Source organism: Somniosus microcephalus, chromosome 5 (assembly GCF_052327205.1).
Source record: "Somniosus microcephalus isolate GS21.2 chromosome 5, FLI_Smic_1.0, whole genome shotgun sequence".
Lineage (NCBI taxonomy): Eukaryota > Metazoa > Chordata > Chondrichthyes > Squaliformes > Somniosidae > Somniosus > Somniosus microcephalus.
Genome location: NC_140991.1, coordinates 170,232,958 through 170,256,792, shown reverse-complemented (window position 1 = coordinate 170,256,792; position 23,835 = coordinate 170,232,958). Strand labels below are relative to the sequence as shown.

General features: G+C 46.3%; 1 protein-coding gene across 2 annotated transcripts in view; it reads right to left on the bottom strand.

Moving 5' to 3' along the window:
* The window catches only part of LOC147117434 (histone deacetylase 9), a 1,471,293-nt gene that overhangs the window by 292,431 nt on the left and 1,155,027 nt on the right, over window positions 1–23,835 (bottom strand). For both annotated transcript variants that reach the window (XM_085988432.1, XM_085988433.1), the window contains 3 exons: window positions 17,173–17,293; window positions 14,101–14,150; window positions 9,067–9,174 (listed from right to left, as the gene is read on the bottom strand). In XM_085988432.1, coding sequence (XP_085844558.1) covers window positions 9,067–9,174; window positions 14,101–14,150; window positions 17,173–17,293 — 279 coding nt within the window. The remainder of the gene's footprint in view (window positions 1–9,066; window positions 9,175–14,100; window positions 14,151–17,172; window positions 17,294–23,835) is intronic.

The window sequence follows — 23,835 nt, the reverse complement described above, 5'->3', positions numbered from 1 at the left end:
CCTAGAAATTCAGTATAGCCACTTTTGGGGTGGTAAAGTCGGGCGGCCGCTAAAGTTTGCGCCCGCCGGCAAGTGGAGGCCACTTCACCGATATTCAGTAGCTTTGGCCAAGGAGTTTGCTCAAGCGCTAAAACTGGCGTTGCACGCCTATCTTTAGGCGCTAAGCCGGCGGTGCAGACTGATACCGCCGAGGCCGGGCGCAGCGCAGGTGCGGTCATGTTTTGATTGACAGCAGACACCCTGGCGCCGGCCAGCTCTTAAAGGGGGAAGGGTCGACTTGGTCTGCTGCCACGCCCTGGATACTGCAGCCCTCCAGCTAGGCCTAAACACTGCTGCTGGAGAGAAATAGCGCCAGGAAGGATGCAGAGGGCCCGTGAGCGAGCGCAGCGCTTCTCTGCCCATGATTTAAAGGTGCTGGTTAGGGCTTTGGAGAGGAGATGCCATATCTTGTTCCCGGACAGTGGCAAGAAGCCTGCCACCAGGGTGTACAGGAGAGCCTGGAGGGATATCGCCCAGAGGGTCACAGCCACCTGCGATGTCCCCAGGACTGGTGTCCAATGCCGGAAAAAGTTTAACGACCTCACTCGGATTGTCAGGGTGAGTACCCTTTCCAGTGTCCTCCTCATCCTTGCATGTGCACCTCACATTATGGGCAAAGGGACCTCAAAGCCCTAATGGCCAGCCCTCATCCAGCAGCTATGGCACTGGCATGAACATCAATTGCACTTTCTGCACTTTGCACACTGGCCAAGCTATTCGACCATGGGAGGCAGTGCACACAACAACAGGGCACCACACTGGCCAAGCTATTCGACCATGGGAGGCAGTGCACACAACAACAGGGCACCACACTGTGCTTAGAGGCCGTCCTTTCTCTTGCAGGCCAAGCTGGCCCAGAATCTGAAGAGCCGGACTGTCACCGGGGGAGGCCGTCCCCAGTTCCAGCAGCTCAGTGACCTGGAGGAGCGCGTGGGTCGACTCATGGGTGGCCGCCTGATTGGCCCCGTTGCATGTGGAGATGCCGACCCTGTGCTGGGCCCCAATGGTAAGGACATGACCTTTTGGACCTCTCTCGTTCCCCTTGCGCTTCAGATCTACATCCTTTGCCACTGTCCGACCAATGCGCAGAATGCCACCACTCATGCCTCCCTCGCTGACGCCCTGTCCTCACTCTAAAGCTACTCTTGTGCCTTCCTGCTTTCAGCTGGTGAGGAGGAGGTCCCTGAGGCTGCGACTGACAGTCCCTCGGAAGAGGAGGACGAGGAGGAGCAAGAGGAAGGCAGCCCATCGGGGGAACCCTCATCCGCGCCAGGGGATGGCAATGGAGGGGACACGTCTTCCCTGGAGGAGAGCCGGGGGAAGTGTTGCAGGGGAGTGTAGCTCCTGTGCCCAGTGGCGTCCAGCCACGCGGGAAGGGTCAGGCAGCTCGGCTGCCTTCTCCCCAGAGGGGGGAAGTGTTGCAGGGGAGTGTAGCTCCTGTGCCCAGTGGAGTCCAGCCACGCGGGAAGGGTCGGGCAGCTCGGCTGCCTTCTCCCCAGAGGGGGGAAGTGTTGCAGGGGAGTGTAGTTGCTGGGCCCAGTGGCGTCCAGCCACGCGGGAAGGGTCGGGCAGCTCGGCGGCCTTCTCCCCAGAGGGAGAGTCCGGCCTCCAGTCCGGAGACGGTCCTCGCCCAGGAGGTGCGCCTCCTTGATCAAATGTCCGCGGACTCGGATCGTCGGCACACCGAGTTCATGGGGGTTGTGGCACGGTTGCCTGAGGCCATCGAGTCCCTGGCTCATAGTGTGTCCGATTTCGGGGCCTCACAGGCCAGGGGTTTCGAACAACTCACGGCAGCACAGGCCAGGGGTCTCGAACAATTCGGGACAGCACAGGACGCGAGTCGGGCCGAATTCAGGGCAGCACAGGACGCGAGTCGGGACGACTTCAGGGCAGCACAGGCAGCGAGTGGACAGTTGATCAGTGGAGCCGTGCAGTCACTGGCTGGTCTGATGCGGGCACAGACCAGGGCAGTACGGGCACTCACTGCTGCCACACTCGCTGTGTCAGGCAGGCATCGCCAGGGCACCCGCCGCGCTGCAGCAGCACAGCGGTCTGGCCTTCAGCAGATTGCTGCGCTTGCTGCAGTGCCAGCCTGGCCGAGTGCCAGTGTCTCAGGCGAGCAGCGAGCGCCTGGCATCAGCCAGCTTGCCCCCATTGCTGCAGCCGCCACTGCCACTCCCCCAGCGAAGCTGCCACGAGCTGCTGGAGAGACTGATGCTGGCCAGCCACAGCTGCAGCAGTCAGCAGCCGGCCCCTCGAGGGCCAGAGCTCGTCTAGGCCGACCCCCAAGGGCATCTGCCATCACGCAATGTGCCCCTCAGGAGCCTTCCCCCAGCCTTGCCGCACCCACAGGGCCCAGGTTGAGGCGGAGCAGCAGGTCGGCCAGGGGCCAGAAAAGGCTGGACAAGGACTCGCCCTCTCGGCACACAAAGTAGAGTGTGTTGCCAAATGCTTTTTTATATGGGGGTGGTTGTGTTGTCTATGGGGGGGGTTGTTTTGGTAAGGCCGAGGATGAAGGCCATTTGGATGCAAAACTTTTGTTATTCCTCCCCAGGTTGTGGGAGTGAGTCATGTGTTTGACTGTTTTTTGGGGGTGTTGTCTGTTTTTGGGTTTCGTGTGGGAAGGGCCCTGAGTTTGTTCAATAAAGCTTTTTCTTTATTCAGCTTGTCCATGTGTGATGTTTGAAGTGGTTGTTGCGTTAACCGGCTGAGGGCTTGCGGAGCGGCTGCATTCATGTCCCTTCATTGCCACAAGCCATTCCCTGACAGGGGGCCTAGAAGTGTCGTTCAATAAGCCGGCGACGGACGGCCCTTGGACCTTGTGGCTCCCTCCTGGGCTGGTACTCCTCCTCCTCCTCCTCCTCCTCCTCATGGTCCTCCTGCTCCTCCTCCTGAGGTGGTGGTCCAACGTGAGGTGGCAGTGCCTGAGTCCTGCGGATAGCCAGGTTGTGCAGCATGCAGCAAACGACGATGAACTGGGAGACTCTATTCGGCGAATACTGCAGAGATCCGCCGGAGCGATCCAGGCAGCGGAACCGTTGCTTGAGGATGCCAATCGTTTGCTCTATGATGTTCCTTGTGGCTTGATGGCTTTCATTGTATGCCTCCTCAGCAGGGGTCCTGGGCGTGCGGAGCGGGGTCATGAGCCATGTACACAAAGGATAGCCTTTGTCCCCGATAAGCCATCCTCTTGGGGGAGGCTGTGCCTGGAACATGTCAGCCACAGTAGTCTGGCGCAGGATAAATGCATCGTGGCTGCTGCCTGGAAAGCGGGCATTGACAGCTAGGATGCGCTGCCTGTGGTCACACACCAGCTGTACATTGAGGGAATGGTAGCCCTTCCGGTTGCGGTAATCCTCGGCATTGTCGATAGGTGCCCGCAAAGCCACATGCGTGCAGTCAATGGCGCCCTGCACCATGGGGAAGTCGGCGATCCTCGCAAATCCGACTGCACGCTGCTCCTGCCTCTCTAGGGTCATGGGGAAGGAGATGAATTGGTGTCTCCTTGTGAAAAGGGCATCGGTGACCTGCCGGATGCAGCGATGCACGGCGAACTGGGATATGTTAGCTATGTCCCCAGCAGCGGCTTGGAAGGAGCCGCTTGCATAAAAGTTCAGAGCCACCGTGACCTTCACTTCCACTGACAGAGACGTCCTACACATCAGCTGTGGACGCAGATCTCTGTGAAGCAGCTGGCAGATCTCTGCAACCACCTCCCTTCTGAAGCGCAGCCTCTTAACACACTGCGCGGCAGTCATGGTGAGATAGGACACCTGCTGGTGGTATTCCCTGAGTGGGTAAGGCCTACGTTGCCGACGCCTGATGCCCCCTCTGCGTCTAGGCATGGCTGCCCCTCTCACACAGCGTCTGCGAGCCCTTCGCACATAATGCTGGAACTGAGGGCTGGAACGCCATGCAGCCCCCATAATATACTTGCAAACAATGAAATCACAATGAGGCAAATTTCCAAGCTCTGGCCAGAAGCCAAAAATACCTCTCCTATGTTGGGCCAAATCAGTAAGGTCTCTTCCTTGGTCTCTGTCCAGAAATCCGTTGCACAAAAGTCATTGCAGCAAAATGGCTGGCCTTTATAGTTCAGTGTAAGTGCCCTTTAATTAGCGCTCCCCGAGGCCCGCAGGGCCTCTGCTGCGTTCCACTTCACAGTTCTTAACACCGCCACGCCCACATTGGGCGGGCGCGACTGAAGTTCCGGTTTGGGGTGCACAAAGGGCGTTGCACGACGAAATGACGTCATAAGTTGCGCGCGCAGCTGAGCGCGCGCAAACACTTTGCGCCGGCGCTAAATGTCTACTGAAGTTGGGCGTAGGCGCAGATCGTCCTGCGCCCGGCCGCTAAGTGCCTAGCGCTCGAGATCTACTCCTCCTAAGGCGCTAACGGCTGGCGAACGCAACTGAATTTCTAGGCCATGGTTCCTACAGGAATGTTTCAGAATCGACATTGGTCAAAGAGCTACACTCTAGCTGGCACTGATTCAGCTCCACAGTGCGAAATGGAACCCAAGTTTTGTCTAGTTGCAAGGTAAATTTCAGTTTGCCATTATCAAGTGATATTTAACAAATGTGCCCATTAACAACAACAACAACTTGTATTTATATAGCATCTTTAACATAGTAAAACGTTCCAAGGTGCTTCACAGGTGCATTACAAAACAAAATTTGACACCAAGAAACATAAGATGACCAAATGCTTGGTCAAAGAGGTAGGTTTTAAGAAGCATCTTAAAGGAGGAAAGAGAGGTAGAGAGGCGGAGAGGTTTAGGAAGGGAATTCCAGAGCTTAGGGTCTTGGCTGCTGAAGGCATGGCCACCAATGGTGGAGCGACTGAAAACGGAGATGCGCAAAAGGCCAGAATTAGAGGAGCACAGATATCTCAGCAGGTTGTGGGGCTGGAAGAGATACAGAGATAGGGAGGTCGAGACAATGGAGGGATTTGAAAACAAGGATGAGAATTTTAAAATTGCGGCATTACTTAACCGGGAGCTAATGTAGGTCAGCGAGCACAGGGGTGATAGGTGAACGGGACTTGGTGCGAGTTGGGACACGGGCAGCAGAGTTTTGGATGACGTCCAGTTTATGGAGTGTAGAATGTGGGAGGTCAGCCAGGAGTGTGTTGGAATAGTCAAGTCTAGGGGTAACAAAGGCATGGATGAGAGTTTCAGCAGCGGATGAGCTGAGGCAAGGGCGGAGATGGGCGATGTTACGGAGGTGGAAATAGGCGGTCTTAGTGATGGTGTGGATATGTGGTCAGAAGTTCATCTCAGGGTCAAATATGACACCAAGGTTGCGAACAGTGTGGTTCAGCCTCAGACAGTTGCCAGGGAAAGGGATGCAGTCAGTGGCTAGGGAAAAGAGTTTGTGGCGGAGACCAAAGACCGCTTTGGTCTTCCCAATATTTTTTTTGGAGGAAATTTCTGCTCATCCAGTACTAGATGTCGGACAAGCAGTCTGACAATTTAGATACAGTGGAGGGGTCGAGAGGGGTGGTGGTGAGGTAGAGCTGAGAGTCATCAGCATAAATGTGGAAGCTAACGCTGCATTTTTGGATGATGTCAGCGAGGATAAGCATGTAGATAAGAAATAGGAGGAGGCCAAGGATAGATCCTTGGGGGACACCAGAGTAATGGTGTGGGAGCGGGAAGAGAGCTATTGCAGGTGATTCTCTGACTATGATTAGATAGATAAGAATGAAAACAGGCGAGTGCAGTCCCACCCAGCTGCACAACGGGTGAGTAGTTTTGGCAGACAAGAGGAGGACCCAATTGTGCTTTATGTGTCCAGCCAGATCTGGCGGTGAATGGATAAACCAGTTGTCCCCCATATCCATTCAAGTCTGTGCCCCTTGGACTTAGAGGAGTGGAGATGAGGGCCATACAGGGGGGAACAGCCAGGGTGAGAAAGAGTGATGGTTTTAATGGGGACTAGGGCATCAAAGGTGGAGGAGAGGGTGTGATGGAGCAGATCAGTAGCTGCAGAAATATTATGGTGAATGGGGGGCCAAAGGCTAGACAGTTGGGATTTTGAAAGTGCAGTTGTAAGAGAATTGAGTTTTTTCCAGGGCGGACATAGAAGGAAGTAGGGTTGGGAGGGGGAAGAGGGATGTGAGTGGAGAGCGATACAGGGAAGTGATCAGAGGTGGCCTTATCTGCGATTGACACGATGGGAGTAGCAAGGTCAAGGGGGTGGCCATGAATGTGGGTTGGGGAGTTTACATGGAGGGAGAGATGAAAGAATGATAGGAGGGCAGTAAGCTCAGAGGAGGAAGTGCATGATGAATTGAGATGGAGGTTGAAATCACCGAGGACTAGAAGTCGCTCTGTGCAGAGGCTATGGGAGGAAAGCAGTGAAGATATCTTGACGAGAAAATTTTTATGGTACTTGGGTGGGTGGTAGAGAGCGAGCATTTTAAATGAGAGGTGAAAGGGATGAAACAAAATGAGATCGTCAAAGAAGGAGAAAGTGTCAGAGGAGTAAGGGGGACAGACCAAGGTGTGATAAGTGCTACACCGCCACCGCAACAGTCTGGGCAGGGCAAGTGGTGGAAGGTATAGCCAGGCGGGGAGGCTTCATTTAGGGGGAAGGTGTCATCACCCCTCAGCCAGGTTTCTGTCAAGGCCACAATGTCGATGCGATCATCTTCAATAAGCTCATGGGCAGCAAGGGCCTTGTTCACAAGTGAACAGACATTCTGGAGGGAGATGCGAAGAGGGACGGTGATAGCTGATCTGCTGGCAGAGTCCACAGGGTCAGCACTGGGGGCGATGAGTTGGACGGGCAGGAGATTAGCAACATTAGCCCCCAGCGGGCACGCTGGATGGGAAGGTCGGCGAGAGAGTAGGATGGGGCACTTGGGGTTGCTATTTAAGGAGGCAGCGACGAGTGCCTCGATGGGCCCTTCGGAGGAATCCAAACAGGAGAGAGGGGTCTAGGAGGGGTAGAGAGAAAAGATGTAAAAAAGGAGGAGAAAAAAGTGGAAATAGACATGATGGGCTCGGGTCTGGAGCGGCAGCCAAAATGCGCACACGAATGGACACAGGGAAAATTCAAATTACATAGGCCTGGTTACGTAGCAATCATTAGGATACATATATCCTGGTAGTAACAGGGAACAGATAAGAGACAGTAGGAGGGAGTCCAGAGTTAAAGTCAGAGGTCCCATGGTGGGATAAAGTTGACATAGGTAGGGTGGAGTCGGCATGGAGCATCAACGAACTGTTGTCCAAGGACAGGTGTGGCAGGTGGGTGAGTCCAAAAGCTATTTGAAGGGTAGATTATAGAAGGACGCACTGATGGAGGTATTTTCGTGGGAATGAAGATCCAGGGGATATGCAGAATCGGTTGTAGGGCAGAAAGATGATGGCGAAGTTGAAGGTGACAATTAGATGACAATTAAGAGATTTATACTGAAGATCATTTTCCCCACAATCATTCCCAACTTTACCATCGGCTCACCTCCCAATCATATTTTCCTTCAGGTACCCTCTACATGTTGATAGGCGATACATTACCTACTATGACTCAGCTGAGAAGAGAAATAAGTGCTCTATTTGGAAACGGCCTACAGGTCACTTAAAACCTACAGGCAAATATTAGTCAACTTTTCACACTCCTTGGTTCCTATAGGCTCATATAGGCATCTTATAGAACCTATTATGAATCATGGCATTATTCCTGACCAAACAAGATCAAGGTGTGCTTCTGCAAGGCACAATTTTGCATTGAATCAACTCTTACACAACAAGGAAAAAGCAACAGACATCGTCTATTGCTGAAGCAACCTGTTTCAGTATTAGGAAGTTCAAAAGGTGTTTTTTTATCAAACTCTGCATGCAAGTTTCAGCAAAAGATAAGCTTTTCTAAAAGCTGAAGGTTGAAGATTGTTACTAAAGGTTAGCTGTAGGAGCTTTGGTTACTATGGAGTGTAGATTACGTAGTCTGGTCCAGAGTAAATGGTGCAAGGATAAAGCTTTTTTAAACTTAATTGGGATGAAGAGCCGAGCTGGCAAAAATTATTTTTGCGCAGGGGGAGGGAGGAATTCTGAAATTAGAGAGTAACTGCGATGTGGCATTCCCAAAGCAGGAAAGAGTACACCTGAAAAAATTACCAGTGATTTATTATACAGTGGAACAAGAGCCCTTATTCTGAGATGGAGGAGGGGTTACTGGGGAATTGTTTAAAAATTTAGTAGGCAGTTTGTTTTAATTTATAGTCAGTGGGATATGAAGGGGTGGAGATGTGACTGATAACATATAAAAAAGCAAGAATTTATTTAGTTTCCAATCCATGTTCACTTCTCTACTCTCTCACAGTTCTGTAGATATGGGATAGTCTCAAGATTACTCTTCAGCCTCAGAGAACTCTCTGCAACATTCATTATAAAAGGAGAAAACATACAGATATTTCCTGCTGGTAGCCTGGGACCTTAAGGTCAAATTGCAGCCACATAGGGTGTATAGTTTCCTCTTAACCTGTCCACCCAAGAACTCACTGACCAACTCATCACAAATTTACTCCGCGAAAGAATTCCACAGTATGAGGACAACGACATACATGTGAGGGATTTTAATTTCATTGTTGTTCCTAATTTTTATGTTTTGTTTTGTGCTGTAATAAACTCTCAACAAAAAGAAGAAAAAGCATAACCAGATTCTATCCCATTCACAGTAACCTTCAACTGGGTCAAGGCTGTATAAATTTAAAACTCCTCACCAGGCCCAGATTTGCCACAGACTGCTTGCACTGGGAATATTTCTTTTCAGGAAATAATGTTTACCAGACGTATTAGTATAAAGAAAAGTGAAGTTAAAAGAACAGTAGGAGGACAATGAAATGTAGTTACAATTAATCTATTTCACAGTGTACCACAATTCTGTGGGCCGTTACCCTTCAGATCAACAGTTTCTCAGTCAACCAATTCATTTCCCAATGAACAGGCCTCACTATTTGAGTTAACTTTCTCTGTCTCTTGTTTCCTCAATAATTCCCACACACAAAGTTGTTGGACCTCACCTTTAGCTCTCCAGAGGCCACTTTGGAAGCCAGCTCAATGACACAGCCAACGGCCATGCGTGCAGCACTGGACGAGTGCATCTCATTCCAAATGGTGTCACTGTCCACCTGAGCAAACAGACAGCAAAGAGAAACAAATCTGTGAGGGAGGGCTGGCAGGATGACAGCCAATGTACAATAACATTAGTCTTCCTTCTTGGCCAGCTGAACGGACCTTCTGGACACGGGTTGCTTATGCTTTTTTATACACAGCCATGTCCAATGGAAATACATTCCTGTCATGCCTCACTGCCATTCAGTGTTTAGACTTCATTACAAACAACATTACATGCATGGACCGGATCTGGCTTACTTTGCAAGACTGTTATACACAGGCCACAGTCGTGGTTTGATATGAGCCAGGGGTCTGTGGTATGCGCATGACTCTGTTATACAAGTGCCAAAGAAATTGAAAAGAAAACCAGCTGAATGTTTACCACATTAGATACTAACAGAAAGCACACTCAGCAATTTTGGAAGCATTCTTTAAAAATGTTATTTTACCTCCAGTGTTTTTGTCACATGAAACAATCTAGTTAATTAAATTATAGTTCAATGAGTAACTAGATTATGCCTTATTAAATGTATCTGTCCACTCATCATATGTAAACATAAGATTCTAGTACTAGTATACCCTATCCATTAATAACATTTTCAGTACATTGCTGACTTTCATAATTTTTGTAATTTTATCCTAATCATTTTCAATTTCAATATTATGTTATAGTTAAAGCAGAAATGTATTTTTTTATGAACATTACAATTCAGAAATTAAGTGAATATGCCAATCACTGAATATGTTAAATTGACATTTTATTATTGCTGCTTGTTGGAGAGAGATATTTGGTAGTAAAAATCCTTCAGTTCATTTACAACCAACAGGAAACATGATTAACAGTCACTGTATTTGTCTTTTGATACCAAATTTAACAGGTTCAGCTGACTGAGGAGTAATTCACTAAGCAGTTCATTTGATTATTAGGTTCCTGAAATTAACAGAGAAATTATAAAGAAAGAGAAAATAGGTATGCTAATCTGTGCTGTACGACGACATGATTTCAATAGCACCAGAGTATTTTATTTATGAACAGGATGAACACCCATTCAGAGGCCTCCTAAGGGTAGCTGGTGTATTGCTGAATAACCCAACTCACTGGTTAGTTCAGGAATTCGAGGGTAGAAATTGGTCTTTGTTGCCCCGTTTTTACACCTGTATCTAGATTAGCTGGAGGCTGAGGGAATATGATGTTTGTATGAAAGGACCAATCAGATGGTGCCCCAACAATGCTTGAAAAGCCTCTGACCCAAAATTGGCTCAAGCCATTTTTTCAGGCGTCAGGTGCAGCTGCCTAAAACAGGCGTTAGTCCCCCTTATAGAAGAAACAACACTGCCTTAAGTTTTTTTTAAATGGGGGAGGGGGGTGTCATATCAATTAAATTGTACACTGAGGACAACTAGGAAATATGTACAATATCCAAAATGTTCCCTTTTCACCAACACATTTCTCTGTTTAAATTTGCAGTTCTTGACTGCATTTGCTTATTGCCCTGTCAACTTCATTTTTCATTTAAAGAGTCTTTTAAAAGAGATACCGATAAGAAACATGCAAAATATTGTGACATATTTTTGATTTTCATTAGTCTAGATTTGTAATAAAAAATAATTTTGATGAAATGAGTAGTGCAGCTGAGGTAATTGGGTGGATGCTGTCGGAGGATTTACTGAGTCTGCTAGTGGTAATAAGATGCAATATTTCAGAGTCGGGGTTTTTTTTCTTGGCTCCGCAAGACAAAGTGTCAGCAATGGGAAATTAAACTCTCTTCCATCTTGGGCACTCAGCATCTGCATTAAGCATCCTCCTAACAGAAAGAAAGGAAGAACTTGCAGTTTTAAAGTTTTTTTTCTTAGCAGGTATAGCATAGTTATCTGCAGAGTCAAGCTCCCTCTACACTATCCAATAATATCCCTTAATTGCAACCTTAGAACAGCACCCCCTATTGCACCAGTATCTCTCCATTTTTATACCAAGCATCCTTGTGGCCCTGCAGTGTGAGATTGCCAATAATTAGCGTCAGATTATGGATTGTTCTGTGCTGTGGGTTCACTGAGAATTGGGCTGAGACTACACAAACATATTTTACATAGAACTATTGCAGCTGGCAGGAGGGAGCTTTCATCTTATCATTCTGGACTTGATTCAAACCCAGACCCCTGATGTGAAAGAGCGTCCAAATGCACTGCATCACTTTGTCCATATGTGAGTCATGTTTGATGTTTAAATGGATGTGTTTCAATATTATTCTAGCAGAATTTAAAAATTAATTAGCAATAAGTGATATGCAAAGGCAAGTCTGAGCATTAAAATTCACCACGGCTGAATCTTTATTCCACATTGAGAGACATTGCATGATTTAATGAAGGAGCAAAATTATTTTTTTGTTGAATTTTAATCAAAAACATTTAAATCCTACCTACAGAATTTTTCTTTGATAAAGTTAAGACGTGTTGTGTTTGAAACACAAATTAATATTTTTGTTTCAGAGTACTACACCCTCAGACTATTGGTCCCAATGGCCTCTTCACTTGCTCACTGTCAAGTTCAGAGACAGGCATATTGTGAATCTATTGCATCTATTCTTGCATAACATGTCATAAGGGAAATGGAGTCAGCCATCAAGAAGGGTTGTAACGCACAGCTGCAGCTTCCCCATCCCATGATACACTCATTTTCAAAGTGGTAGACCATTGGCATTGGGTTGGGGAAGCAAGGTTCTGTGTATTTACTTCTTTTAAATTGGCTACGTCTTTGTAACTTTTTCAAAATTTCTATGATAGTGATTTTACAACTAATGATTCAGTCTTGGATCTTGGAAAGGCACCTTTCTGAGCCAAATGTATCAGTAAGGACATCACTGTCAGAATGCAAAGTGACTAACTCAGTTCTTGTCAAAATTAATTCTGATGATCCAGTCACTAGTCAAAGAGGTCCAATGTTATTTTTCTACCATTTTACCATCCTGTAGCTTTTAGGTACAATTTCAGTGAATTGCCCCAGTTCAGATGATACAAGTCAACTGGTATTCTCTGATGTGTGCTGGGTATTCTCCAGGGCATCAGGAAAGAAACCATCTTATATAAAATCATATCCTGTTTGCAAACATCATATTCCCTCAGCCACCGGCTAATCTAGATGTATTAACCTTAGCCAACCTAAGAACCCATTTCTCATCCAGTGTCATGGGCTCAGCCCTTTTATATTTTTATGACCCTGTCAAAAAATAATATTTGCTGCCATTGGTGATGATTTGAATTGCCTCCTCTGAGCCGTGCAAACGGAGAAAAAGGTCTGTTCCCAATTTTGCTAAGCGTGCCTAGAGAATTGTGGATTGTTACAGGTCCAAGTTATAAATGACAACAAACGCTGCAAAGCCTTTTGAAGCGGAGCAGCTGATGACGGTATTGTCATAAAATCTGGCTTATTCCTTTTTGCGGCTTTTTTTGCACCCATCAAGGAGATTAAAGGCTATGATTATTCAAAAGTATTGATACTTTTATAGCTAAGATTAGCTAACATGCAAACTGGACCTCAGTTTGTCACTCTATTCCTGTATACAACAATGTATCAGTTTAAAGAAATCTATACATTCAAGGAGTCTTTTTATTCTACAAATATATCTAATAAAGGTTGTAAGGAAAAACTTGAAAATGTGGAAATATCAAATAGAAAAAGAAAAGGTTAAAACATTCAGCAGGTCCAACAACTCCAGACAAAGGATTTCTACCTGTCTTTTCTCTTTTCAGGTGCTAAAAGACTCGCTATATATTTCCAACAGTCACTGGTTTTACTCACATGTTATAGTATATTTTTAAAGAGTTGTATCAAAAATGAGTGTATCTGAGGCAAAAATGTTGTTCTAATCCCATTGTCGAAGACACACTTTGACAAATTGTTTTGCGTCTGCAAAGGCTTTAAGCATTCAAATGCATTTTCTCCTTCAAATGGTGCAACGGGCTCTGTTTCAGTACAGTTTGCAGCCTCTAATCTAGAAATTAGGATAGTTATAATTTTTGGCATCAGTAATCACTCCACAAATATTTAGGCCAGCAACTAGTAGGACTCAAAGCCACAGGCATTGGCATGAGTTGAAATAGTCGTAAATTGCTAGTGTAGTGGCAATTGTGAATCATTCCAGCCACAGAGCGATTGAGAAGGCTTGCAGCAATTACTGCTGCACATTATTCATTTTAATATGTGTTGTTTGCAACCTCGCTAAATGATGGTATTCCCATTCATTTTTACATATATTTTCTGATATCTCCCATCTCCACACAGGACAGTTATTACACAAGACGTACTTGTGGGCTTGTATCATTTCCTGCAGCATGTCCCACTCCAATTTACCATAGGATGCTTTATTATCCTTATTTTTTTTGGGGGGGTGCAGTCTAGAAATCAAAATTAAAATTCCAGAAGAGTTTTATTATATCTTTTACTTCAGGATGAGTCACTAAGAGCTTTCTTTTTATTGCTGTTGTAAGATATATCACAAGACAAATATTTCCACTACTTTGTAAATCATCAGTGCAATGACAGCTACTTCCTGTTTGGTGAATGGTGAGGTCAGCCCTACAGTCCTATTAAAAACCCTGAGGAAAGCGCTGCTTTACGACATGTTTTTGAGTTAATGTTGCAACACTAAGGTCAGGGGCTTCCTTAGGATTTAATGTAAGAGGATATTTGTAAAGAGTCGTAGAAAAGACAGCACAAAGTGTCACACAGAGGGTGCACAAGTGATGTCTTTTCCATCTGGGGTTAAATATTTGAGAACATTGTTTCAGTGACTCACTGAGAAACCAGTGTTTTGCTTGAGAATAGTTGGGGGAATTCTCCAGCTGTCAGACTTTAATGAAAGCCTGACTAAGACTTAATACAGTGCACAGAATTTTTAAAAAGGAGCCTAACATATAGAGAGAACAGCAAAAGTTATACTTACTCCAAGACCCCCACAAGGGAGAGCAGTGAAGAAATTTTGCGTGACAGATCCTAGGTGAGGAAGGAAAAGAATAAGTAGAGTCTTAATTATTGCTGGTTGAGTTTTGCATTCTTTAAATTTTAGAAGCCAAGTTCCATGTCATAAACAGAGGAAATTTGGTGGAATAGCACGGAGTACAGAAAACATTCAAGTCTGTATAACCTCACAAGACGTTCATTTCAAGGTTGAGTTAATATGGAATATTTTCAGTTCATTTCACAGATGCCCATTACACATTTGTTTATATCGTAAGACCAGCACGCCATTGGGATTTAAAACTGAAGTTGTCACTCTAATTTTCTCCCTTCCTTGCCTGAAGGTGCTGACTTATGGTAACATAGGCCTGGACTTTCCTCTTGTTGGTGGAGTAGCTGTGAGGCAGAACTTCTACCCATCACTTTGGACCAATTTTCCTGGGTCAAGGCTACTTATAGGTATTTAATGTGGGCTCCTGGCAGGATCACTGCCACCAAGATGGAGCCCACCACAGCAAATCCTGCAGCACCTGAAGAGGTGGAGAGGTTTTAAAGGGGGCAAAAGCATCCCAAAGAGGAGGACTAAAAAATTGTTTTAGGCCTCAGCCTAGTCTGAGGCCTAAAAGGTAGGTGTTTGGGGCCTATATGGAAGGAGAGGAGGCTCAACTTAGGAGGCTCAACACTTCTAATCCAGGGTCTACCATCACTCGTCTCTTGGATATCCTGGCACCAGCAGGAGCAGGGAAATAGAGGTCGGGGCAGGAACACTGTGGTCTGCCTCAACATCCGATTTTGCCTCATTAACCATTACTGTCCCACCCAATTGTGGGTGGAACAATGGAGGAAAATCCAGCCATTCAGTCCTATGGAGTCAGTTGCCCTCTAGTATGACATGCGCAAATGTAGACAGAAAGTGATGGCTTGACCATAGGTTATCACAGCCACACCCAAGCCTGTTCTCACCTGACATCCATACACATCTCCTTTCCAGTAGGGGTCGCTGGATAGTAATCAGAAGCAGGAATCCTGCTGGATTTCTTTTACTCTTCCTAGCCCTGGGGCACTAATGCTCATGTATTACTGCCCTACCAGAGAGCAGTTAAATCAGGACTGACCAGCAATCAAGTCTGGGGCTTTCCTTATCTATATGACTGAGTTCCACACTGTGCAATGCATGTACCAAGCGAACCATTGGGGAATTTGTGCTTTTACTCATGGTCATTTTCTTTTCACTTTCCTGTCTGAAACGCAGTTCTACTATCGTGCTTTGGCAGACTCCAAGTACCCGACACACCATTATAATCAGTAATAACAACAGAAAATGTTGGAAAAACTCATTTGGCCAGGCAACATCCGTGGAGAGAGAAACAGAGTTAACGTTTCAGGTCGAAGACCTTTCGTCAGAACTGGAAACAGTAGGTTCTCAGGTGATTTTCATGACATAAAATCCATCTATAGCTGAACACATTAATTATTATTAACATTTTTATTGTGTAAGAGTCCTAAGGGATCATTTTAACTTTCACTGATGGTGTAAGCCGGGCGATATCAGATCGGTCACTTGTTATACATCCCACCCGATTTTCTGTTCCATTGAAGTCAATTGACAGGAAAATCGGGCAGGCTGATCTAATATCGTCCGTTTCCACCAGTGCTCAAAGTTAAAATTACCCCCATAGGCTTTTGAAAGTCAAGCTTTATCTCACTTAATTTAACATATTATTCATTTACCAAATCTTTTTCCAACACTTTTCAATCTATATGCTTGGGTCCTTCATCCAGGTCTCTCAATTTAAAGAAATGCCTTTCTCATTCCCTATTCCCAAATTGCAAAAAAATGCTTTGCAGAAGAAAAATAATTCTTCAGAAGAACTGACAATCACAGTGTGTAAGGAGATATAACTGAAATTAAATAGAATGGGTTTAATCTGTAACAGTGTAGACCCCAACAAACTGAATAAAAATATACACACACACACATATTATATATATATAAATGTATTCTAATACACTTTTTATAGCTTTCTTTTTATTTGTTCTTGAAATTTGGACAATGCAGTCAAGGCAGTATTTGTTATCAATCACTGGTTGCCCTAGGGGCATTAAGAGTCAACCACACAGTGTGGGACTGGAGTCATGTGTAGGCCAAATCGGGTCAGGGTGGCAGGTTCCTTTCCCTGAAGGACATTAGTGAACCAGTTGGGTTTTCTCCTTTTAACTAGATCTCCTCATGCCATGCATCATTCCATATTTTTTTTTGTATTCCTTCAATCACTCTGCTCTTTACATCTCTTGTAGCAACATAGAGTGAGCACTCATCCAGGAAAGAATTACAAGTGAAAACACACATCTTCTCAGTCTGCAGTGAAATGTATTGCACAGCTGACCTAATACTTTGACTGCAGTATTATTGCAGTGATTTGGTAACAAGAAATAATTAAAATGCAAATATCTCACATATAGATTTCGCTCCGCCCATTGTAAATAGGGCAGTGTGTCCCAAAAATGGTGTCACATCTCTTACCACACCATTTTCATGGTGCTCTGGCCACTGTCATCTTGGGTAGGATCCTGAGATGTGCAGCTGTCAGGGTTCTATGACGTATGCTCCGGCCATTTCACCCAGGCGGTGAGCGGCCTAACCAGCGATCCTTAAAAGGACTGGTGGTGTCCTCTCAGAAAAGAGCCCAGGAATTGTTTAATTTTTTTGTGGGGTGAGAGGGGTGGGGGTGCGGTGCAGGAGACCTGGGCCCACAAATAAATTCTGTCCCACTGTCTACCCGCCTGAGACCCCCCCTGCTGGGATCATCACAGATATCAGCAGGGGAACTTCACTCTTCCGTGTCTGTCTTAATAGGATGCGCATGGGTTTTGTTGTAACTTACACCTCCAGTCAAAATGACAACAGATAATAAAAGAATAATCCTAAAAAGTGATAAATATGTTGGGAAAAGTGACAATTTGATACACTTCTTGCCGAGTGCCTTAAACTGACACTAGTAATGACTGATGAATGTTGTGGAATGTGCTGCTGTCAGTAGAACAAGGCTCTACAAACCTAGCAGCTTCCTTGTGTCCAGCTTTTGCCTGTTGAGGGGGTTGGTACCGAAGAGCAGTGAATGATATTCAGAGTGAATCATCTGTATTTCCTCCAAAGTGGCTTTTCGACCTCGGATTCGCTAAAGGAAGAAAGCAGTAAAACGTAAACTCACTCACAGAAACCTGCATGATCTTATTAACGATTGTTACTCTTATAGAGAACATCATTAAAGACACGTTGGCCTACAAATTAATCTGAGATCCTAAACATGTCTGAAAATTTGTAGTAAATGGCTTAATTAAGTTCTAATCACATTCTGACTTATTACCAATCACAATAAGCAGATTGCATAGGGTGTGCTTTGGCTTCTTGTTTTCACATGAGTGACCAGACTGAATAACACACAAGTTACATTTTGAGGGTAACTTTAACAGAACTCGCCGGGCAAGAAACCCACAGGATCGGGTGGAATGCTGGTTTTACATCCAATATTGCTCTCCACTGAATTCAATGTAGAGTAAATTTGGGCGTAATGTAAAACCAATGTCCCACTCGACCCCATGGGGGAGAAATTGAGTATAGCCCCGTTTGGGGTGCCAGCCTCGCCAGGGCACTAAAAGTAGCGCCCCGGAAGCATTCGCGGCCGCCTGCCGGAAATTGAGTGGTAGCGCCCCAAAGGGAAGCGCAGCGCTACTGGAGGCGCCCCGCATCCCTCTTGGGGCGCTGCGACTGAATATCGTGGTGCAACGTGCCGCAGCGCGTATTGCAGGCCTTCCTCCCCTTCTTAAAGGGGAGGGGCCTTGTGCAGCGAGATCTGGGGCCCAGCTGGGCCCCCGAGGATCGCGAGTGCAGGCAAAAGAGCCCGGCACCGAGGAGAAGTGCCGGGCTCTTGGAACGCAGCCGGCACTCCGCGGGGGACGGGGGGGGTTCAGGAGGCCGGGGAGGGGAGCGCAGGCAGGTGCTGGTAGGCGGCCAACAACAAAAATGGCCACCCCGCACCTCTCCTTCAATTTGCGCCTCCCCGGCTGCAGGTAGGCCCCCCTGAACCGGTCCGACATAGCGTCCGGCGGCAAATCGGGGGGCGCTTCCAAATATTGCGGCTGGGGCGTCAGTAGGGCGCTGCGCACACCGATGACGTCATCAGTAGTGGCGCAGCACTAACGGCTAGCGCCACCACTAGCGTCCCGCGGAATTTAGTGGGAGGCGTGGACAGTGCCGCGCCCAGGCGCCAGTTGGCTTGCGACCCACTTAGCACCCTCTTAAGGCACTAATGGGTGGCGCAGCCAACTAAATTTCTCCCCCTTCCCGATGGGCGGGTTAGGTTAAAAATGGCCCCACTGAGTCATGACTACGATATGAAATTGGGCTCTGTTGTATAAACATGGCAGTATCTGTTGGGAACCTGCTGAACATATGCTGGTCTGACCAGGTGAGCGAAGTGAAAAATAACGGCATTAAAAAAAAAAATTAGGTGAAGGTATCGGGGGAGAAATTGGTCTCTGTCACACCCAATTTCTGGGTGCTAAATTGAGGGAACAAATTTCTGAGAACGATCTCCCTTATAAGTGCATCAGCTGCCAAATTGGCAGGCAGCTACTTCCAAGTGCTCGGGACGCCGGCTTAAATCAGGCGTTAGGCCCCTAGAACATGCTTATCAGGAGCCTAATGGGAAAAAATGCATGCTTCACTCAATTTTTCCAGGTCGACAGTGGTCCTTTAATGGAATGCTGCAGGCCACCAAAGAACAGGTAAGGTTTTATTTATTTTTTTAATTTATCTTCATGTGGATACAGAAGGGGAGAAAATGTATCACCTGGCTCCACAGCAATACTGTGGGTTGCTGCCCACCTGCAAATGCATCCCCTCCCACTTCCGTTCATGTCCCCTCCAGGAATTTTCTCTGGGCCGGCTCCACATTGGAGCCGTATGTATTTTCCAGGGTCTTGATTGGTGAGCTGCATTGAGACACCCAATTGGCATCTACAGCTCACTTGTTTGATGTGGATGAGGCCTGAGGCCCAGCTTCCAGTAAGCCTCTGCCATTCACCTATGGGCGCACATTGCAGGTGCGCCGCGAATTGCGTGTCAGTTTTAGGCACAAGACAAATTTCCTGACTATCAAAAAGAGGTTTATAAATATGCCAACAGCCAAAAATTTAAATTGAAAGACTGAAAAAAAATGATGGTCTGTCTAACTCAAGTGGGGCCCCCGACATCATCTTACAACAGAGATTTGTCAGTAGAGATAAACATTAAAATGCTTGAAATGTTTTTCTCTCAAACAGTGAGACTTTCCATGTAGTTATCCCATTACAATATCATAACCAATGGATTTAAACACCAGAACCACAGTGTAAGAATGGTTAGAAAACAGCCGGATTCTACATTGTCAGTATTTATTACATTAAACAGTCACTTACATGGTCAGTTATCATACAAATATTGAGAAAATCACAAGATCAAAATTTCTACCATTGTAAAAGTATTTATAATTAACAGCAGAGAAGTGATAAAACAACATGTAATATAAGCCTCATCGCCTTGATGACATATTTGGTCATAGAAACATAGAAACATAGAAGATAGGAGCAGGAGTAGGCCATTCAGCCCCTCGAGCCTGCTCCACCATTCAATGATATCATGGCTGATCGTCCAAATTCAGTACCCTGTTCCTGCCTTCTCTCCATACCCCTTGATCCCTTTAGCCTTAAGAAATATATCCAACTCCTTCTTGAATATATTTAATGAATTGGCCTCTACTGCCTTCTTTGGTAGAGAATTCCACAGGTTCACCACTCTCTGGGTGAAGAAATTCCTCCTCATCTCTGTCCTAAAAGGCTTACCCCTTATCCTTAGACTGTGACCCCTGGTTCTGGACTCCCCGACCATCGGGAACATCCTTCCAGCATCTAGTCTGTCTAGTCCTGTTAGAATTTTATAAGTTTCGATCAGATCCCCTTTCATTCTTCTAAACTCCAGCGAGTACAAGCCCAATCGACCCAATCTCTCCTCATACGTCATTCCAGCCATCCCAGGTATCAGCCTGGTTAATCTTCGCTGCACTCCTTCCATGGCAAGAACATCCTGCACACCAAACCACACCAAAACTGCACACAATACTCCAGATGTGGTCTCACCAAGGCCCTGTACAACTGCAGCAAGACATCCTTGTTCCTGTACTCATACCCTCTCACTACAAAGGCCAACGTACCATTTGCCTTCTTAACTGCCTGCTGCACCTGCATGCTTACTTTCAGCGACTGGTGCACAAGGACGCCCAGGTCTCATTGCACTTCCCCTTCTCCCAATCTATTGCCATTCAGATAATAATCTGCCTTCCTGTTTTTGACACCAAAGTGGATAACCTCGCATTTATCCATGTTATATTGCAACTGCCATGCTTCTGCCCAATCACCCAACCTGTCTAAATCATACTGGAGTTTCTCGGTATCCTCCTCACACATACGCCCACCCAGCTTTGTGTCATCTGCAAACTTGGAGATATTACATCTAGTTCCCTCATCTAGATCATTAATATATATTGTGAATAGCTGGGGTCCAAGGACCGATCCCTGTGGTACCCCACTAGTCACTGCCTGCCACTCGGAAAAAGAGCCGTTTATTCCAACTCTTTGCTTTCTGTCTGCCAACCAGTTCTCTATCCAAGTCAATAGCTTGCCCCCAATCCCATGTGCCTTAATTTTACACGCTAATCTCTTATGCGGGACCTTATCGAAAGCCTTTTGAAAATCCAAATACACCACATCCACTGGTTCTCCCTTATCTATTTTACCAGTTACATCCTCAAAAAATTCCAGTAGATTAGTCAAGCACGATTTACCTTTTGTAAATCCATGTTGACTTTGTCCGATCCGGTCACTTTTTTCCAAGTGCTCTGCTATTACATCCTTTATAATGGACTCTAGCATTTTCCCCACTACCAATCAGCAAAAACAATAAATTATTTGTTTTAATCCTTAAAAATATTAAAATTAGGCACAGTGAAATGCTACTTTTTTTTCTACATCCAACAGAGTGAATATTGAAGGAGTTGAATGTTAAAATTCAAACCCCTTAACTTTGTTATCTGATTCCAATCTTCACCAACAAATTGATGTTTGAGTGCAGTTGTTATGTTATGATTAAAAAATATTGTAAATGCTGTGCTCATCAAGAAATACTTTGATAAATTCTATGGGAGTAATTTGAACTTTTATCGCTGGGTGAAAAATGTGTGATAGCAAATTGGCAGCCTGTTTGACAATAGCCGATTTTGTTTCCAAACAATGTAAGGTTAAAAATACACCCCTATATAAAAACATAAGAACGTAAGAAATAGGCAGGAATAGGCCACTTGGCCCCTCGAGCCTGCTCCGCCATTCAGTAAGATCATGGCTGATCTTGGGCTCAAAGCCATTCCCTGCCCGCTCCCCAAAACCCTTCACTCCCTTATCTTGCAAAAATCTGTCTATCTCCACCTTAAATGTATTTAATGACCCAGCCTCCACGGCTCTCTGGGATAGAGAATTCCACAGATTTACGACCCTCTGAGAGAAGAAATTCCTCCTCATCTCAGTTCTAAAAGGGTGACCCTTTATTCTGAAACTATGCCCCCGAGTTTTAAATTTCCCCACGAGGGGAATCATTCTCTCTGCATCTACCTTGTCGAGCCCTCTCAGTATCATATTTTTATGTTTCAATAAGATCACCTCTCATTCTTCTAAATCCCAATGAGTATAGGCCCAACCTGCTCAACCTTTCTTCATAAGTCAACCCCCTCGTCTCTGAACTGCCTCCAATGCAAGTATATCCTTCCTCAAATAAGGAGACCAAAACTGTTTGCAGTACTCAAGGTGTGGTCTCACCAATACCCTGTACAGTTGTAGTAGGACTTCCCTGCTTTTATACTCCAGCCCCCTTGCAATCAAGGCCAACATTCCATTTGCCTTTTTGATTACTTGCTGTACCTACATGCTAACTTTTTGTGTTTCCTGCACAAGGACCCCCAGGTCCATCTGAACTGTAGCATTTTGTAATCTCTCTCATTTTAAACAACAATAATTTGCTTTTTTATTTTTCCTGCCAAAGTGGATAACCTCGCACTTTCCCACATTATACTCCATCTGCCAAATGTTTGCCCACTCACTTAACTTGTCTATATCCCCTTTGCAGATTCTTTGGCCTAGAAATTCGGTGGGCTGCGCCACCAGTTAGCGCCTAAAGAGGGCACTCAGTGGCTTTAGCGCCACTGGCCACATCTCCCGCAATATTTAGCAGGGTGCTAATGGCGGCGTTAGCCTGTAGCGCTGCGCCGCCACCGATAACATCATCGGTGTGCGCAGCGCCCCACTACCGCCCCGATCGCAATATTTGGTAGCGCCCACCTCTGTAACGCCATTCGCAAATCGCACCCGGTTCATGGGGCCTACCTGTGGCGGTAGTGACGCAAATTAAGGTGGAGGTGCGGGGCGGCCATTTTTTCGGTGGCAGTCTGCCAGCACCTCCGTCCCCGGCCTCTTGATCCCCCCCCCGGGCAGTGCCGGCTGTGTCCTGAGAGCCCAGCACTTCTCCTCGGTGCCGGGTGCTTTTGCTGGCACTCGCGATCGGTCATTGCGCTGGTGCAGGCCCCTCTCCCTTAAGAAGAGGAGGAAGGCCTGCAGTACCGCAGCGCGCCGTGCCACAGCATGTGCCACTGTGGCACGTTGCGCTGCGATATTCAGTTTCAGCGCCCCAAGAGGGACGCGGGGCGCCTCGAGCAGCGCCCCGCGTCCCTCTTGGGGCGCTCAAGCTGAATTTCCGGCGGGCGCAACGGCTCCGATCGCAGCGGTAATTCCAGCACCCAGGCGAGCTTGGCGCCCCGTTTGGACCTCCGCCAAATTTCTAGGCCTTTGAGTCCTCTGCACAACTTGCTTTCCCACCCATCTTTGTATCATCCACAAACTTGGCTATATTACACTTGGTGCCTTCATCCAAGTCATTAATGTAGATTGTAAGTAGTTGAGGCCACAGCACCGATCCCTGTGGCACTCCACTAGTTACCGTTTGCCAACCGGAAAATGACCCATTTATCCTGACTCTCTGCTTTCTGTTAGTTAGCCAATTCTCTATCAATGCTAATATATTACCCCCAACTCCGTGAGCTCTTATCTTATACAATAACCTTTTAAGTGGCATCTTATTGAATGCCTTCTGGAAATCCAAATACACCACATCCACTGGCTCACCTTTGTCCACCCTGCTTGTTACATTCTCAAAGAACTCCAGCAAATTTGTTAAACATGATTTCCCTTTCATAAAACTATGCTGACTCTGCTTGACTGCATTATGATTTTCTAAATGCCCTGCTATTGCTTCCTTAATGAAGGACTCCAGCATTTTCCCAATGACAGATGTTAGGCTAACTGGTCTATAGTTTCCTGCTTTCTGTCTCCCGCCTTTCTTAAATAGGGGTGTTACATTTGCGGTTTTCCAATCCGCTGGGACTTCTCCAGAGTCCAGGGAATGTTGGTATATTGCAACCAATGCATCCACTATCTCTGCAGCCACTTCTTTTAAGACCCTGGGATGCAGGCCACCTGGTCCAGCAGACTTGTCATCTTTTAGTCCCATTATTTTACCAAGTACTTTTTCCTTAATGATAGTGATTGTCTTTAGTTCCTCCCTCCCTGTGGCCCCTTGATT